General features: G+C 28.7%; 11 protein-coding genes and 1 non-coding gene across 12 annotated transcripts; 4 read left to right on the top strand and 8 right to left on the bottom strand.

The window, feature by feature from the left end:
* Positions 1 to 307: 307 nt before the first annotated feature.
* On the top strand, positions 308 to 1,135 carry VNE69_03109 (uridine kinase; the record flags this gene model as incomplete). Its single annotated transcript, XM_065472961.1, has 1 exon — positions 308 to 1,135. One exon carries the CDS (start codon positions 308 to 310, stop codon positions 1,133 to 1,135), a length of 828 nt encoding a protein of 275 aa, XP_065329033.1.
* Positions 1,136 to 1,600: 465 nt separating this feature from the next.
* Positions 1,601 to 3,439, bottom strand: VNE69_03108 (5'-3' exoribonuclease; the record flags this gene model as incomplete). The annotated part of the gene is made up of 1 exon (XM_065472960.1): positions 1,601 to 3,439. The coding sequence occupies one exon, from the start codon at positions 3,437 to 3,439 to the stop codon at positions 1,601 to 1,603; it is 1,839 nt and encodes a 612-aa protein (XP_065329032.1).
* A 117-nt stretch (positions 3,440 to 3,556) lies between these two features.
* VNE69_03107 (uncharacterized protein) lies at positions 3,557 to 4,063 on the top strand (the record flags this gene model as incomplete). The annotated part of the gene is made up of 1 exon (XM_065472959.1): positions 3,557 to 4,063. The coding sequence occupies one exon, from the start codon at positions 3,557 to 3,559 to the stop codon at positions 4,061 to 4,063; it is 507 nt and encodes a 168-aa protein (XP_065329031.1).
* Positions 4,064 to 4,358: 295 nt separating this feature from the next.
* On the bottom strand, positions 4,359 to 5,345 carry VNE69_03106 (ZIP zinc transporter; the record flags this gene model as incomplete). Its single annotated transcript, XM_065472958.1, has 2 exons — positions 4,359 to 4,849; positions 4,946 to 5,345. 2 exons carry the CDS (start codon positions 5,343 to 5,345, stop codon positions 4,359 to 4,361), a joined length of 891 nt encoding a protein of 296 aa, XP_065329030.1.
* Positions 5,346 to 5,786: 441 nt separating this feature from the next.
* Positions 5,787 to 5,858, bottom strand: VNE69_03902. The gene has a single exon. It is a non-coding gene; the product is annotated as a tRNA-Glu (tRNA).
* Positions 5,859 to 6,466: 608 nt separating this feature from the next.
* VNE69_03105 (DNA mismatch repair protein mutl (MUTL)) lies at positions 6,467 to 7,138 on the top strand (the record flags this gene model as incomplete). The annotated part of the gene is made up of 1 exon (XM_065472957.1): positions 6,467 to 7,138. One exon carries the CDS (start codon positions 6,467 to 6,469, stop codon positions 7,136 to 7,138), a length of 672 nt encoding a protein of 223 aa, XP_065329029.1.
* A 1,477-nt stretch (positions 7,139 to 8,615) lies between these two features.
* VNE69_03104 (exosome complex component RRP41 (SKI6)) lies at positions 8,616 to 9,179 on the bottom strand (the record flags this gene model as incomplete). The annotated part of the gene is made up of 1 exon (XM_065472956.1): positions 8,616 to 9,179. One exon carries the CDS (start codon positions 9,177 to 9,179, stop codon positions 8,616 to 8,618), a length of 564 nt encoding a protein of 187 aa, XP_065329028.1.
* Positions 9,180 to 9,297: 118 nt separating this feature from the next.
* VNE69_03103 (transcription elongation factor 1 (ELOF1)) lies at positions 9,298 to 9,543 on the top strand (the record flags this gene model as incomplete). Its single annotated transcript, XM_065472955.1, has 1 exon — positions 9,298 to 9,543. One exon carries the CDS (start codon positions 9,298 to 9,300, stop codon positions 9,541 to 9,543), a length of 246 nt encoding a protein of 81 aa, XP_065329027.1.
* Positions 9,544 to 9,585: 42 nt separating this feature from the next.
* On the bottom strand, positions 9,586 to 10,241 carry VNE69_03102 (NEDD8-activating enzyme E1 catalytic subunit (UBA3); the record flags this gene model as incomplete). Its single annotated transcript, XM_065472954.1, has 2 exons — positions 9,586 to 10,172; positions 10,220 to 10,241. The coding sequence occupies 2 exons, from the start codon at positions 10,239 to 10,241 to the stop codon at positions 9,586 to 9,588; spliced, it is 609 nt and encodes a 202-aa protein (XP_065329026.1).
* Positions 10,242 to 10,626: 385 nt separating this feature from the next.
* On the bottom strand, positions 10,627 to 12,012 carry VNE69_03101 (mitochondrial import receptor subunit (Tom70); the record flags this gene model as incomplete). The annotated part of the gene is made up of 1 exon (XM_065472953.1): positions 10,627 to 12,012. The coding sequence occupies one exon, from the start codon at positions 12,010 to 12,012 to the stop codon at positions 10,627 to 10,629; it is 1,386 nt and encodes a 461-aa protein (XP_065329025.1).
* Positions 12,013 to 13,315: 1,303 nt separating this feature from the next.
* On the bottom strand, positions 13,316 to 14,005 carry VNE69_03100 (uncharacterized protein; the record flags this gene model as incomplete). Its single annotated transcript, XM_065472952.1, has 1 exon — positions 13,316 to 14,005. One exon carries the CDS (start codon positions 14,003 to 14,005, stop codon positions 13,316 to 13,318), a length of 690 nt encoding a protein of 229 aa, XP_065329024.1.
* Positions 14,006 to 16,434: 2,429 nt separating this feature from the next.
* VNE69_03099 (uncharacterized protein) lies at positions 16,435 to 17,366 on the bottom strand (the record flags this gene model as incomplete). Its single annotated transcript, XM_065472951.1, has 2 exons — positions 16,435 to 17,032; positions 17,077 to 17,366. 2 exons carry the CDS (start codon positions 17,364 to 17,366, stop codon positions 16,435 to 16,437), a joined length of 888 nt encoding a protein of 295 aa, XP_065329023.1.
* Positions 17,367 to 17,865: the final 499 nt, after the last annotated feature.

Raw genomic sequence — 17,865 nt, 5'->3', positions numbered from 1 at the left:
AAGTTTTCATGTAAATTAATTTGATATACGGTTTATTATTTTGCTTTGAGGTTATAGCAGAATTTTGATAACATAAAACATCAAAGTTTTTTCGCAATTTTAAAATGTAGGCTGCAAATTATTGATTTTTAAATAATAGAAAATAAGAGTACCACATGCAAGTGCTTACTTTACACAATTTCTACACGACAAAAAGGAATTAAGATAATCTACTATTTAAATACATTCTCCTAATTGCACATAATTAAATTAAAATACAACCTCTTTAATTTTATTGGTAAATAAATTGTTTAAATTTCATTTATCGATGATAAGTATGTCGAATCATAAGACACATCATCTGCCATGTAAAGAATCATTAGAAAAAACATTTGGTGTCAAATATGAAAAAAATATTATGTATTTTATAGTTGTACAAGGACCTACTGCGGCGGGCAAGACAACTCTGTCTCAAGACATTTTTTACATATTAAAAAATATCAATTGCTGCAATGATAGCTCTCCTAAAAATATTAAACCTTTTCTTTTATCATTAGATGATTTCTATGATTTTCCTTACAACAACAATTCTAAGGACGATTTTTCTGTAGATTATGATAATCCAAATATGTTAAATTGGTCCAATATTTACAATGTAATAAACTCATTAATAGAAGAAAAAACTTATATAACAATCTATAAAAGGCCAAATGGCTTAGTAAAAGACATATCATATGTAAAAAATCCCGGCTTTAATGTTATCATAATCGAAGGCGTATACGCTTTCAATTGTCTCAATGAAGTGGTTTTTAATATATTAGAATTTGATGGACACAACATAGAAAAAAATATAAAACAAGAATACACAAAAAACACAAATATAAAAAAAGGCAAAAAGAAGCTAAAAATATTTAATTTGTTATTGACACAATGTAAAGAAAGGTTGTATAAATTGAGAATACAAAAAGATATAATTTTGAAATATGCAGAGAAGGAAGATATTGTAAAAAGATTAGATACATATACTTGGCCTGCTACATTAAGATGGGTTTATTCGCCAGTATTTAAACATGATTATAAAATCAAAAATGGAAATTTTAATAGAAAAAAGGTTGAAGAGTTAAAAAGTAATATAAAATATTTTTTTGAAAAATAAATATATTGTTGTGTAGAGGAATTTTACAGTTTAAGAATGCACAATAATTTTTTTAAAGTAAAGTTTTACCATATGTATCAAATCTTAAAAATTTTTATGACAAAGAAATTTACTGGAAAAAAAAAAATTTTTCAGAGAATTCTACACGAATTAATAGTGTAATAAATGGATTTCAATTATATTTTTTACAATTACATCTCATTGTTAAAAGTTAAAATCTTCAACTGAAGCCTTATTGTTAAATATAAATTTTCAATTTAAGAGATGTGTGCACTGAATATTTTTTAAAAGTAAAGACTTGCTAAAAAATAATAAAGCAAATTTAATGAAAAATTCAAATTGTGCGTATGGATATTTTTAAAACTGAAAACCAATAATAAATATAATAGCATAGAAAATTTGTTTATAAGTACTAGATCATTTAAAAAAGGAATTTTTAATATAAATTAGATAAGAATAAAAGTTTTATTGTAAAGAATCAAATCTTACAATCGTTGCCTTGTTAGTAAATTTCTTATTATTAAAAACAAGTTCATTCCCTGTATATTTCGCTTTATAATATGGGTATACTGAAATAACCATTTTATATAAAAAATATTTTGTAACGGGTTTTAGGTTAAAATATAATTTCTGTAAATTGATTACAGAATCTTTATCAGAAGTATAAAGGAGATCGGATTCTTGAGCATTTTTACTAAGTTCAGGTGCACTAATTTCATTTAAAATTTTTTTTACTTCAGTTAATACTAGTTGTGAGTTTAAATGAGGTAGTAAAACGACGCTAGTCCATGATAAATATTTGTCAAACATGTCTGACTGAATATTTACTGGATAAAATTGCGAAAATTTTTCATAAATATGGTGTAATTTTTCTGGTACGAGATTTTTACTCTGCGGGGGTATGACGACCATTAATTGTTCGAATGGGCACAAAGGCACGCCCAATTTCAAGTGATATCTCGCCCTAACTACTTTTACTAAGTCACTTGTAAAAGGTGCGAAATGAAAAGGGTAAACCCAGTCCCAGTTGGTGCGCCCGTTTATATAATAATTATAAATCCATATCATACCAGTAATATATTCCATAGAGACATTGTCTATCTCTGTTTGATTATGAGCATTGAGTTTACTGGCGTAATACTTCATTTTTCCTTGTTTAGTTTGTAAGGGTATTTCTTCTCTACCAGTGTCGCAGAATCTATTAAGCATTCTTGTTTTTACTACGTAGTAACTGTCTTCTAAGTTACTAAGAGCAATAAAAAAGTTTTCTAGCACATGAAAATTGATCATTTTGTCGTTAGTAGTTAAATATTCGTTACAATTTATAAAATTTTTACACAATAAATTTGTAAGCGACTCAATTGAAGAAATTTTTATATCCACGCAAGGAAGACCAGGAAGGAAGTCATTTCCAATTAGGAAACATATGAAGACCCAATCTACAAGCATTCTTCGTTTATCATATTGTCGATTAAGATTAAATCCCTTGATGAGAGTAGATCTAAACTCGGGAATATCTATGTATGTGTAAAGAAGAGAACTGGGCTTATTACACTGGTAATCAGTGTGGCCCATTTTTGTACAAATGTTACACACTACTTTTTTATTTGGATTATTAAAAGTATCTTCTCTCATAATAAAGAGATCTACGTCATACAGCCCAACACCCAAGAAAATTATATCTCCGTCAGGACTGTAAAGCAAGTGAGTGTCAGAAGGATGGCTTTCATGATATTTCCTTAAAAAAGCCATGATCTTCTGTTCTCCTTCTCCTGGGACCAAGTAGCTTGAGTAAATAACTTTTAAATTTTTATACTTCGGGTCTGCACTGAGACAGTACAAGAGCATTTCATTTATGCCATTATGCAAATATTCCATGAGACTCGTGCCGGGTGTAATAGCATTAGAATCAAACCCATTCCCTTTAAAAACATCACAGGCCAATAATTCCTCCTCTAAATTGAGTGCTTCTTCTTCAGCTTCCAAATTGTCAATTTTTTCACAGGCCGCTTTGTATCTCCTGCTTCGTTGGTGCGCCAATTTAGCAGCAGGTGCTACACCATCTACTGCTATATACAATATTTTAGTAGGTCTAGTTTTCTCTATAATATTGTCTATAGCATTTTTTAGTCTATCAAGCATGTCAATGTAAATCTCGTCTAAAGATCGGAGATTTGAATTGTAACAATTGTGTATTAGAGCATTTAAATCAATATAAACAACATCAACATGTTTAGGAGGAGATTTCCTGATACAATTGGGATGCTTTTGATTTAACCATGAAAATAATATTGGTACACCCATCTTTGGATAAAAAATTAAGTTATAAATATATCGGGAATTTGTTTGTATTATAAAATATTAAACAAACAAATTTTAGAAAAAAAAATATAAAAAAAAAACTTTATCCATAAATTTAGCATGAACAAAAAAAATGAAAATGGGAAAAATGAAAATGAGAAAAATAAAAATGGGAAAAAAGAAAACAAGAAAAATGAAAAGGAATTATATGCCAGTAATGAAGATAAAAAATGTTTCACATTGATAGAAAATGATCAATTAAATAAGGAAATGAATAAAGAAGTGGAAAGTGAAAATAGTCGAGAAGAGTCTGATTTCTTATATGAGACAGATGATTTAGAATTATTTAAAAGGGAATCTGATAAAAACAAGAGAATACAAGAAATAATACAAATTAGAGATAAACACATTAAGTATAAAGATCAAGCATATACGGATATGATTACAAGATTCAGTGAGAACATTAATATTTTACAATTTCTTTTGGGATTTCTAACATCTAAGAAGTTAGAACAAGATGAAATTAATGAAATAGTTTATGAATTGATTGAATCAAAAGGAGACCTAATAAAAGAAATAAATAGAATTATCAATGATAAAAAACCGGATTATAAACATGTGCTATAATGTTAATATAGCATACGAGAAGAGTAATTAATATATCAAAGCACGTATATATGATAAAATTAAATAATACAGATACCAATGAATTAATGCCTTAAAGCCCTATGGGCACGGCGGAGCTTGCTGCATCGTAGATTTATTGGATTAGTATTAGTCTCCCAATAATAATCATCAGTCTTGCTGATTGATACTGGAAGTTTGATACCTATCCTCTAAAGAAAGACCAGAACTTTATAAAAAGAAAGACAGTATCTACAATAAAGACAAGATACAATATAAAGGTAAAAGTAATATTTTATTAATGCTCATGAGGTGTCATCACGATAAGAATAGAAGATAGAACAAATCCTAAGATGAGTCCTAACATTTTATATGCTTTATTTCCTTTCTTATGAAATGCGCCTGGTATCATTTCCAAGAATACGATAAATATAAGTGAACCCAAGGCCAGTCCATTAAATATGAAATTTATAGGGACATCAAATATCTTGTAAATATTTCCTGCCGCATTTCTAGAGATGACCATTCCTATGGGAGTCAAAATAGAGTAGAAAGCATTCATTAATAAACATACAGGAAAAGAGAAGGCAGAATTGAACAATGTCATTCCTATGGCGAATGATTCTAATATTTTATGGAGGACAATGCCCAATTCATAGGAGCCCAAGTCTCTTGGTTTTATAGCCAGTCCTTCGAAGAATGAGTGGATTGAGATACTTGCGATATAAATGAGGGCTTTGGTTTTTGACTCGGTTTTTTGTAGCATTTCTGTGTTACAACATCCTATATCTTGTTTTAAGGGGGTATTTGCTGCTTCATTGGTGTTAATGTTTATATTTTCCATACAGAGTTTATGTTCTTCGTCTGTGTGACTATGTTTTATACTTTCTTCATTGTGATTGTGTTCATGATGATCGTGTTCTTGATTATCTTCACAGTGATCATGTTTTATTACACACTGGTCTATAGCAATTAGACAGAGCAATGAAAGACCAGCACAAATCATCCCCACCGTAGTATTAATATCCCCATGAGAGTGGTGCTCGTGTTTTTCATGAGAGTGATTATGATGCTCATGTGGAAACATATGAGGTATAAAATCCAAGAGTAATACAGCAAGTAGAAATCCAGCAGAAGACAAAGTCAAGATAGGGAATATTTTAGTAAGACGATTTACTGATTTAATAGCTTTAGGAATTAAACAGAAAAGAAATGATAGACAGAATATTCCAACTTCAAAGCCATAATAATCTTGTAGAAAAGTATTTAAATATGTTTTGACCATGAAATAGGGGCAAGAAAAATAATAATCTAAAAAGGGAAAGTATAAAAAATAAGAATACTCAATGACGAAGTCTACAAAAATATTAATAACACATAAAAGAGAGGGAATGATGTGCAATGAATGATACAAAACATGGGTTTATTTATTATAAATTATTGAAAAAACGTCATGTCAAAACCGAAATACACATTAAAACATGACATGTCATGAAAATATTTTAACAAGACAGAAAGAAGATAATCGAAGTTGATAAAATTTAAACAATTTTTTATCGAGAAGACCTCTGAAAGAAGAACGAGCGAATCTCTTGTTCGAAGTAGTTGCTTTTGTTTAAGCTTGCTACGAGCAATTTTTAAATTCCGAAGTCCAACTTTTAAATAAATTTTATCCTGTTAGATCTTAACCTACACAATTTAACCCCTAAAAATGAAATGCAAAAATTTCCTCGTCCGGGAATCGAACCCGGGCCCCCGGTGTGAAAGACCGATATCCTAACCACTGGACTAACAAGGATTAAAATTTATCAAATATAAATTATTATAATTTTTTAATAGTAGATAAATTTGTTGTATAAATTTTTACTCATGTTTTTTTAGATCTTCACTTCTTACATGTTTTACTCTGATACTTGTTTCACTTACAATATTTAAATATCTTTTTTATATGTTTTTATGCACTGTAAAGTTTTATTAGTTTTAATCTTTTCTCTGTCTCTACTAGCATTCATTTTCTTTTACACTGAGTCATTTTATAAAATAGAACAAAGTAAAGAGAAAGAAAAGGTCAAAGTACTACTAGTAGTACCAAAGAAGAGGGAAGTTATAATTAAGCCTACTTTCATTAGTGATACTAACAGAGGAAATCCTAATATTATAAGAGATATGAATCTGCTCAATGAAATATTAAAACATTCCGTGTCTAATCCAATGCAACAAAATCATGCATAATTAATACTAATAATAAATAATTTAATATTTAAGAATTTTCCTCTGTAAATGAGTACTATCTCATATATAAAATATTTTATAAATGATGTAGTAGAATATAAACTGCGATCTATCATCTTCTTATAATAGTTTTTTCTATATATCTTAAATGTCTCAAATTTTTTTCTCGCATAAATGGAATATTTCGATGGTCTCTTGGCCATTTTTAATTTCCCTACTAATATAAAAATAGAAAATGACTTTTTATATTGTCACTCGCCCATCTCTGTCTCCAAATACGAGGAGATTCTTTCTCATCTCAGAATATCTTTCATTATATTCCAGTCCGATATTGAGATTTATGAGATATTAATGAGTCATAAGAAATATATAAAATACGACATAAAAGATCATAGACACACTATAACAGACACAAATATAAATATGAAATATGGTGTGACTATAAAAGGTTTACTTAAGAGACTTTTTAGCATTCATATTTCTAACAATTACTCTAGTAATTTATTATTATATAGTACTTGTAAATATTTAAGAAAGAGAATATTTAAAGAGATAGATTTATCAAATATTAAACTAGTAGGTAAATTTAATAATGAGTTTATTATTCTGAATATTAATAATGAGATTTATTTTATTGACCAGCATGGACTACATGAGAGGATCTTGTACGAGAGATTTACAGGGAATGAGAAGACGAGGAAGAGCAGGGCGTGTAGAAAGGCAGTGAAATTTGGAGATGTACTTGATGAGATATTTATAGAATATCTTTTAAATGAAATGAAGAAGTGTGCACACCCTTTTATATGTGCGCATGGGAGGCCCATCATAAGTAAAATAGATTTATGAGAACATAAATTACAATTATGATGTAATACTATATTTATATTTTACATTTACATCTTAACTTATACTTATTTTTAACACATAGAAAAAAAATGATCGAACTCAAACAAAACAAATGAGTATATATAATTTATTTGGGTATAATATTCGGTTTTTAATTACTTTTCACAAGATACGCTTACAGTCTCATCTGGGAGTTCTAGGACTTCCTTCTGAGATTCAAACATTGGGCTCTCGAAGACCCCTTCCTGATCTGTATCAAGCCCATGTCTGGCTGACATAGTTAGGCTTTCTAAAGTCATTTTAAGGACTCTTGACTGTATATATGCTTCCGTTCTAGGTTCTAATCTGAGCACTTTGATATGCGTACGGTGAAAATTAGTTACTATTTTATCCCACGTCATCACATAAGGAATAATTTTCGGTTTGTATTTGTAGAGAGAAGCCACATGATTTGCGAGCAAGTCGTATTTATGTTTCTTTTCTGTTTCTACTGCATGGAAATAAATACTATATTTATATTTACATTTGTGAGAATCTATATATAGATTTAAACTTTAACTTACAATTATTTTTAACACATAGAAAAAAAATGATCGAACATAAACAAAACAAATGAGAATATATATTTATAAATCCAACTCTTAACTTAAAGATATCTTAACACATAAATAAAAATGATCGAACATAAACAAAAGAAGAGGTTGTAAGTTCCGTCGAGACATGAGACCTAAAAAATGCAGTAATGAATTATAGGGATAGTTTGTTGTCTAACAGAAGAGAAGGTAATGACTTGCATCAGTCGAATCCCCGAATAGGTGAAGACGTAGAGTAGCTATGAAGAAACAGTATGATAAAAATTAAGATCTGTCATAAGAGATGTGCAGATTGAGTGTAGGAGTAATCTCACTATATACATTTAAGCTATCGTGGCAAGATAGTTGAACCACCAGTGTAAAAAAACCCTAAGAGATTTAAAAAACGAAATAAAAAAGAAACTGTGTAGTTGAAGAATGAGATAGACGAATAAAATCCGGTTCCATTGTTGGGAACATGTGTAAAGAATAATCTTATAGGCTTTTAGTATTTTAACAGGGGAGAAAGTGCCGTAAAGACCAGTACTAGAAGGGATAGTAAGATGCGAAAATGATTGGTTGTTCATATTCAGTTAACATAAAAATGCACTTTTATTTTGAGAGCCAAGTAGTAGAGATAAATACATCACTCAGATCTAAATTTAGCGCAGGGGAACATATTTACAATTATCCTTAACATTATTCTATATTTAGTATTTTAAATATGAGAAGATTTTAGTAATATGTCCCTCCTTAATTTCTTAGGGTTAAATATCTTTTATTTAGTGTTCAAGATACAGTGCTTATGTTGCTTAGTAATAATCTTCTACCTATCATGTTTATTTTATGATAAGTCTAAGCCATAAAAAGTTTATTTATAAATTAGTTCAGATATTAAATAGACTTTATTGGTTTAATAATTCGTCTCTTAATATTTTGTATACTTTCTTGACTGCTTCTCTCCCCATCTCATCCACTCTCTCTATCTTCTCTATATCCATCTTCCCTTCTATTTTATAGTACACTATCTTCATACTATTCATCAAATACACTGCCATGACTTTCCCGCTTCCTTCTTCTTGTCCTGACAAATCTACTCCTATTTTCGAGTATGTTACACTACAAGGGAAGTCTACTAAGGGTATATTACTATGACACATACTTAGTACTATACAGTTCACTATAGTACTCAGAATACTCCCATCTTCTTCTATTACTTCTATATTTATGTCTAATTGAGTATCTAGTAATAATATCTTACTGAATATTGAGTTTAACTCGGGGTATCTTCTGTCTCCTGAGATATTGAAAAATATCTTGGAGCCCTCCTTGGGGCCATCAATTTGGACTCTGACATGAGAATTCCCTTGTCTTAGGGAAATGTAAGGGGATTCATTGAGGAAAATCAATCTTCTGAGTTCGTCAGGGAGACGACCATCTTCTCTGAAAACGAGACTAGAAAACTTCATAAAAAAAACAAGGGATAGAAAAATCATAATATTATAATAACAGATATTATGATAATATCTGTTATTATAATTAGTAAATGGTCTTTTGTAATTTGTTTTCATTTTTCTTCCTCCCCAAATGGGAAGGAAGAAAGTCAGAAGAACAAAAGTAAAAAGGAATAAAAGAGTCCAGAAAATAGAGAAGAGATTTGCCTGTCCTAAATGCAACCAAGACGCAGTTGTACAGTGTAAAGTACTAAAAAACCAGTCTAAAGGGCATGCCCTTTGTACGATCTGTAATGCACAATTTAGATGTGAAGCGAATAATTTGACAAATCCCATAGACATTTACAGTGAGTGGATAGACGAATGTAATAAGAATTAAACTAAACTCTATTAAATATAATTAAACTAAACTTTATTTAGTTTATGCATTACATAAAATACATTTCTTATTTCTTTTTAAATTCATTTTGCATAAATAAACCCCATCTCTCCCATTGTAAATATAAAAATTATTGACCTCATCTTCTATCATCAAAAACACTAAAGATGCGCATATAGAATTTATAAAACAAACTGACGGCATAATCTCCCTTATTTCTCTACTACAAGACACGTCACCCTTTTCTTCTTCATACATCTCACTAACACAATACAGACAAAAAGAAGTAGGCGTACTTTTAAACACATGACAATTGTATCTACTAACTCCACAATCTATTAATATTCCTTTATTCTTCATCTTATACAAATAATTCAAGTGCATTCTACTGGGCACGTTGTCTAAGGCAACGATGATTAAATCATATTCATCAATATTCTCAAAAGTGAGAATATCTTGAACAAAATATTTAATATTGTAGATTTTAGATAATAAAAAAGATTTATGGAGGCCTATGTCTTTAAGAGTAAACGGGAAGAGTCTGTTGAGATTTGAAAGGTCTACAGTGTCCTTGTCTACGATGGTTATATCATATTTTGAGAGTGGTAAAAGTTTTAAGATTTCTACGCCTGTGCCGCCGCAACCTAAAAAATTAAAAAAAGAAAAATTCACTTACCAGCTAATAAAAGTTTGATCATTGGGAAAATAAGGGGAAGAAAAAAGAACTAGATGAAGAATAATAATTTGAATCCCAAAATTGAAGTGCAAAAAAAAGACAGTAATTACTTATCATGATAAGAAGATTTTAAACATTTGTCAGATATAGGACAATTAAACACATATTATACATTCCAAAATAGTAAAAAAATGAAAAAATTAAGTCGAAATTTATTAAGAGGATATAATTAATAATATGGTAAAAAGAAGTGCATGAAATTCATATTGCATTTTTCAATATTATTAGTATTTAATTTGTTGCCTCTCTTTGATAAAATGTTGAAATGCCTTCCTTAAAGGGATCTGATATTACTTTATAGTTAAAAATCTTACTAAAATAGAATATTTTAAAGATGCAGCTTTAATTTAATGTTCATTTTTATTGTTCGCTAATGTATGTTGCTCTTTAATATACTCATGTACTTCTATTAACAACAACGACTGCTTAATTATATATACTTCATCATAATTACTGCTATACCTCACTCCTTTATTAAACAATCTTCTACTCTCTTCTAAATCATCATTTATCAAAATATTACCTAAATAAAGATACGCTTTAAAATACGAGGAATATTGAGAAATACAACTGTATAAAATATTAATAGCTTCTTTCTTGTTATTAATACTCAGATAATACAAGCCCATTAATAATAACTTACCAGGTGTATCAGAATGAGAAGGCAATAAACTCATAAGCTTGGAATGGTCGCCAGTCTTAAGATAATATTCGCCAATTAGGTCTACCAAAGGACTGGTGAGGGAAGAAGAGACTTCGTCGATGAGATCGAGGATTTTGGTGGTATCTTTTTTGGAAATATAAAAAATAAGAAGGTCGACATATAAAAAGTCCTTTTTGGAGATTGGCAAGTCTGTCGCATTTTGTAAAGCTTTAGTGAGGAAAGTGTCGGATTTGTCTTTATAAATCTTGGAATGTAAATAAAGGGTGGTCAATTTGTCATCCAGGGGTAAAGTAAAGGAAACTTCCTGGTTAAGAAGAGTGAGGAAGTAAGCCCGGACGAGGATGGCATATTTATATGTAGAAGATTCTAATAAAGAAAGGGCTTCTTCTTTCTTGCCTTTATGAAATAAAATTATGCTCTTTAGTAGATTCTTGACCTCTTTTTCGTCATCAGGCTCTTTATCTTCAAATACTATTTCATTACTGTCTTGCTCTTCAGTATTATTAATTTCTGTTTTATTTTGGTTCTCTATTTGATCATAGTATTTATCTATATTTTCTATAGACACTAGTCCTTTAATAACTTCTTCTTTATTAACATCTATCCCTTCTTCATTAATATAAACATGTGCTTCATTCTCACAAATCTCTTTAATATTCTGCATTATCTTCTCCTGCATCTTCTCATCTTTAATCAACGACTCATAAAGCGCATAATCCATCAAATACTCTTTCTTCATTCCCAACTTATTGTAACACTCTGTTCTCAATTTCAATATATCCAAATTATTAGTCTTAATTTTCAACTGGTCTAAGGCTTCTTCATATTTAAATAATTTATAGTAACATAGACCAAGTCTGTGGATAACTTCATGATCATTGATCATAAATAAACATTTGGTGTAGAGGAAAATGGCATTATTGTAGTCTTTATTGAGGAAATATTTGTCGGCGGCTTTTTTTAGAGATGGGAAATCTGTTTTTTTCTTTCTGTAATATTTTGTGTATAAAAAACATGTAAGAGCAGTGACGAGAGTAACAGCTATAATAAGTTCTGTCTTTTTCTTCATAAGGGTAAAATTACAAACAGAAAGAAAAAATAAAAAAAAAACATACCTGTTTTGAGGATAGGTAGACTTGAAATAATAGAAAAGCAAAGTAAACAATTATAAATAATATAAAAAGTTTCCTTTAAAATATCCAATATTTGGAGTTAAAGAAAACTAAAGATTTAAGATAATCGAACATAAATAACGATTATAATATGATAAAGCAATGTAAAATTGACTTCGAAGTTTATACAACAGAAGATTGGACACTTACATACCTCATCATATTAGCGAGATAACCGTTTAGGAAAAATTTACCCCTAAAATTTTTTCAACTGAATAGGAACAAGGAGGAGACAAAAATTACTAACCACTTTAACTAAAAAATTACAAAAAACATATTTTTGAGTACAAATTTAATTTTTACTCGCGTCAAATAATATTTTAAACACTAATAGCATATTGAGGTTTTTTTTGATATATTTTATATATAAATATGTCAAACCCCCCATCTAACAAGCTGTAAAAAAATCATTTTTAAAAATTTCTAGTTTAGGCCAGCTCACCTACTTTTGTAATAAACAAAAAATAGAAGAGACAAATTTTTTTCCGTAACAAATAAGCATATTATACGTAACAAACTAAGTGAAATCTTATTTTTATTCTTTATTTTTTTTTTTGTAAAAACAAAGTCGTCAACCTAACAATTGTTGTGCTTTAGTTATAAAATTAACAACTTAATTCCCAACTAATTACACAAAATTTTTTTTTGAGTAAGAGAACGAAAAAATGTACGCATGCAAAGTGGGGAACGCTAGCCTAAATAGTAAATTTCCCGTCTCACATATAAGTGTGAAATGCAAACAACGTGTTTAAACGAACAAAAATATCAAGTTAATTATAAAAATGAATATTGGAAAACTAAAGATAATATAATATGAATATAATTCAAATAAGTGCGTTGAAAGTTAAAAAGGCATATCGTACAGACAAAATTCAAAACATATTTGCATGCTTTTATTGTTTTTTAATAAAGAAATATTGTCGACTTACTTCGTAGGATAGAAACTTGTAGTAATAACATGATTGCAAATTTAATTATAGTTTGAATTATATTTAGTTTGTATTTTTTACTATCGAAAGAAGACAGTAATTTTCATCTATTACTCGTTCATTATATTTGGAATTCGTTTTCGTGATTAGAAATTTTTTACGACAATCTCGAGGTTCTTTAAGTATTTTACCTCAAACTATATATATGATTACATAAAAATTGCGAAATTACCTCAAATTGATATAATAAAAAATTTGCCTTAAAATATATTTAACGTTTGTTGTGAATTTCTCCATATTTATATCTAAGTATTTTGAGATTTGAAATAACACCCATACATTTTTCATTTAATTGGTCTAAATTGTTGAATAAACTAAGTAATTTTTTTCCGAGCACGTTTATTGCATTTTTTTCTTCATCAGTAAACAGATCAATACATGTTTTAACTAAACATAATTTAAAGTCATCATACTTTTCTACTATTTTGATGTTATTTTTAAAGATTATAAGTTTTATGATAATATTATTGCATATTTTAATTATTTGATTACTATTAAACTTATAGTTTAACTTTTTGGGATAAATCTTACATATATAATTAAAACAATGCTCACAAAACATCAATTTTTCATTTAATAAATGTTTCGTTGTTTCGTCAATATCAACTCTTCTTAAGCCTTCTTTGATTTTATTTACGAGATTTTCTAAACTTATTTTAAAATTATTAATTGTCAACTTAACGGCAGTTCGCTTATCAAAATATCCTTTGTAATAGTAATTCGAATTACTACAACATATCATCAAATCTTCTGTGCTGAGTTTTTTATCTTCTTTCTTCCATTGTTCAATTTGAGTTCTTAACCTTTCTAATGGCGATTTAAAACAAGTTTCAGCAATTTTTATCGTGTTATTTTCGATATTTTTTTTATTATTGCCTGTTGGACCAACATGGACCTGCATAACATAAGAAAAGGAATGTTTATTATAACTAGAAAACTTCGGCGGAATAGTAGTTTGTGCAGTTTTTTCTTGTTTGTCGTAAGGTTCTGAAATATTTAAAGATATTTTTCTTTTTTTAAATGGAAGATTTTTCTCGTCTATCAAAAAACTATTTATGCTTTCCTTTCGCTTATAATTTTGTGAAATATGTATTTGCGATAAATTAGTGTTATTTGAATATTCTAAAAATTCAGTAGATGATATAAAAAAAAAATATCTAAACATAATGGAAGGGGCACTTGATTTTAAAAATAAAAATATAGCATAAATAAAATCAAAAACAAAGCAAATTGAATTTTAATGAATAAAAATGAGGTTTCATACGCATTAGATTATACTAATAATAAGTGCCCGAGCGATTTATTAATACATGTTACAAGCCTTAAGAGATCTATAACATTAACATATATTTGCATAGTAACAATCTGCTGGTTGATTGTAAACACACATATTTTCGTTGTCATTTTCGGCGGATGCACTTCACAATTTTAGAAAGTGGTATTATTTATGCTTTGAGTCTATTTATATGCTAGCTTCACAATATACATACCACATTTCTCGGTTTAACCCAGTGGTTGAAGACGATGCTTTTATTGAGCAATGGCTAAGTTCGAATCACAAGGGCACCTAATTGTTTCTACTTTATATGATGTTGTTGGAATAATTAAGAGGATGAAAATGTCTACGATAATCATTAAATTGATTCAATAAAATATGTGTGCGCTTAACCACGAGCGAATTAGCATCTAGTGTAAAAACGCACCCCAAGGCTCTATAAACATTATCTCTTTCGTAGTGACATAAACATACATTAAAGTATCTGATGGATATGGCCTAGTATTTGCTCATGGCCAATGCAATCTAGATTGGGATCTTGGAGCTAACTAAGAGACTTTACATAGTAGTGCAATGCAAGCCTTGTGGCCCTATCCTATATGATTCTGTAACACGTTGCCGAAACTAGTAGGAGACCGTTGACCAACCCAGTCCAATTAAAAACCGAGCTGCAATGTAGGCTGCTGTGTTCGAAACAGATGATAAAAAACCCAAGAGTTAATACGATTTATAATCATCCCCTGGGTTATAGTTAATCGTGCCCGTTAAGTATATCAGCTGTGAGGTCATCTGGACGTGATTTGAAGTATAAATGGAAAGTGTTCTGCTAGAGCCAAAGTTCAATGGATACGGCGGGGCTCACTTCACCTGCAAGTTATATGGTGGGAGTTTTAGTGAGTAAGAATCATCCAGTACCTGTTGAATAAATATTAAACCAAAACCTTTGGTCTCTATGTAAGGATCCCATACCTTTTACTTGCAAAGAAAAAAAAACTTTTCTTTGACAGTTACACTCGGCTAGTGTAAAAATAGCTCTACTCATTCTTTCTTTCTCTTTTTCCTATCTTTTAGATCGCTCCTTGTTTTCGATCCAATGATATAGACTCTAAATTCATATCAGTACAATTTACTACACATATGTTTTAAAAAGGTGTAGGTTTCAAATTATGACACTTTTACCAGCTCACCGACATGTTATCACACACGTAAATATAGTTTCCCAAGAATTTATGAAATAACTAAATCCGTTCGCAAGAAAATCTTTTTTGGCTTTTCATTTAGACCATAATAAATCGAGCATGCTTTGTTATTCCGATTTACACCTAATACTTCTATTTTATTCTTTTGAGACGGACACATCAGCCTTATTATAGTGCATTTTTATAAAACCTTATAATAAAGAATACTTACCACATCTTGTTTGATCCAGCCATTAGAGAATTGTTAACCCCAAAATGAACTTATAAATTGAAGATACACTTACTAAGCACTATTATCGTATAAAAAAAAAACAATAATATATATACGCGTAAAATTCAATTTTTATCTTTAACAGATTTTAAAAAATTAGAGCTATATTTCCCCTTTTTTATTCCTTATTCATAAGAGTATAAATTAAAAATCTTTGATGAATTAACAAACATAGCAGATACTAATTAAAGTATAGAACCTTTAAATTTTTTTTAATGGAATTTACATCAGATTTTTTTATACACTCATATAAAATTAAAAATGGATATTGAATGGATAAAAAAAAAGTTGAACACTATCTAACATTCTAAAATTGTTTACATCCATTAAAATCGAAACTAATTATTTTATAACATAGGCGTCGCTAGTAAAGAACAATTCAAACTTAAGATTTTATTTATTATTTATTCTATTACTTATTGTTTTTAAATATTAACAATGGTAATTTTTTTGTCTCTTCTTGCATCTCTTTTACATAATTTATTTTTTGATATAAAATTTTAAACGACAAGGTTGAGGATTTGTATATACACCCCTCCATTATATATATTTTATTAATATAGAATCAAATTTTTTTTAACTAACTATAGAAAACTTTTTCCTATAAAATTTGATGCTTTAGAGATTTGATTGTCACGTTGCAATTTTCCATATTTTTTCCTAATTATTTGTAAATTTGTAACAATTGTCGTGCAATTTTCGTTTATTTGTGCTAAGCTTCGGAATAACCTTAGTATTCTTTGTTCAATGAGTGTAAATGCATCTATTTCTTCAATAGTTAACGATTGCAAACATACTTGAATCAGACAGAATTTAATACTCTGGAAAATTTCAATAATCTTGTATTTATCTCTTAAAATTTTTAATTTTACAGGAATATTACTATAAAATAAAATTATATTTATGCTTGAATCTGTATAACGAGATCCATGGGATGTCCATGTACCTATATAATCAAAACAACAATTACAAACCTCTAATCTTTCAGTCAATAAACATTTTGTTGTTGCTTCTATATTTACTCTTCTTAGAGCTTCTTTGATTTTATTTACGTGATTAATTAAACTTTTACTAAAATTATAAAAAATTTTAGAAATAATAGATCTTTTTGTAAAATACACTTCGTATTCATATTTTGAGTCAACACAATTTATTGTCTCATATTCTGCTACATGTTTTTTTCTTCATCTTTCCATTGTTTAATTTGAGCTTGTAAAATTTCTAACGCCGATTTTAAACCATTATCGTCATTCTGATTTTTTTTATTATGTAAAGTAGACTTGATTTTTCCCGATTCTGAAGTTTGATAAACAAATTTTTGCTTATCATATAGGTTAAAATTGTTATAATCGGAAGAAACCTCCGGAGAAATATTAGTCTGTGCAACATCAAATTGTATGTCGGAAATATTTGTCTTATTAAGAAACGGGTTTCTTTTTTTTAATGGAATATTTTTCTCGTCTTCCGAAGAACTAGGTATGCTTTCCTTTCGCTTATTACTTTGTGGAATATGCATTGGCCACAAATTTGAGTTATTTGATAAATCTGAAAATTCAGTAGATGATATAAAAAAAATATGAAGAAACATTATAAAAGGGTACAAAAATTTTGAAATAAAAAAAATTTATAGACTTGAACAAGCTGCAAACTATAAATATAAGTAAAAATGATTTAGAATCATATATATAATGCAAATAGAAAATTTTGTATACTTTTATTTATATATAAGTCAGTTATCAGTATCATATTTGTCAAAGTACAAGCTCAGGTATATACTTAGAACTGGCTAATAAAGAAAAAAATTGTATTAAGAGGCCAAGTAAGTGGATGTTTTTTTGACAAAACAGTGGCAAAATACTCAATATATATGAAGGGCTTGCAACTACATTTATTTGACGACTGATCCCAGATGTTAATTTATTTTGTCTTTTTAAGTTATACAAACTGACCGGACTTTAATATATGAAACTATGCATGTAAAATAACCTTGTATACTCGAAAAAAAAGACAATAAT

Source organism: Vairimorpha necatrix, chromosome 3, assembly GCF_036630325.1.
Source record: "Vairimorpha necatrix chromosome 3, complete sequence".
In the NCBI taxonomy this organism is placed as follows: Eukaryota; Fungi; Microsporidia; family Nosematidae; genus Vairimorpha; species Vairimorpha necatrix.
This window is presented reverse-complemented; position numbering and strand designations above follow the sequence as displayed.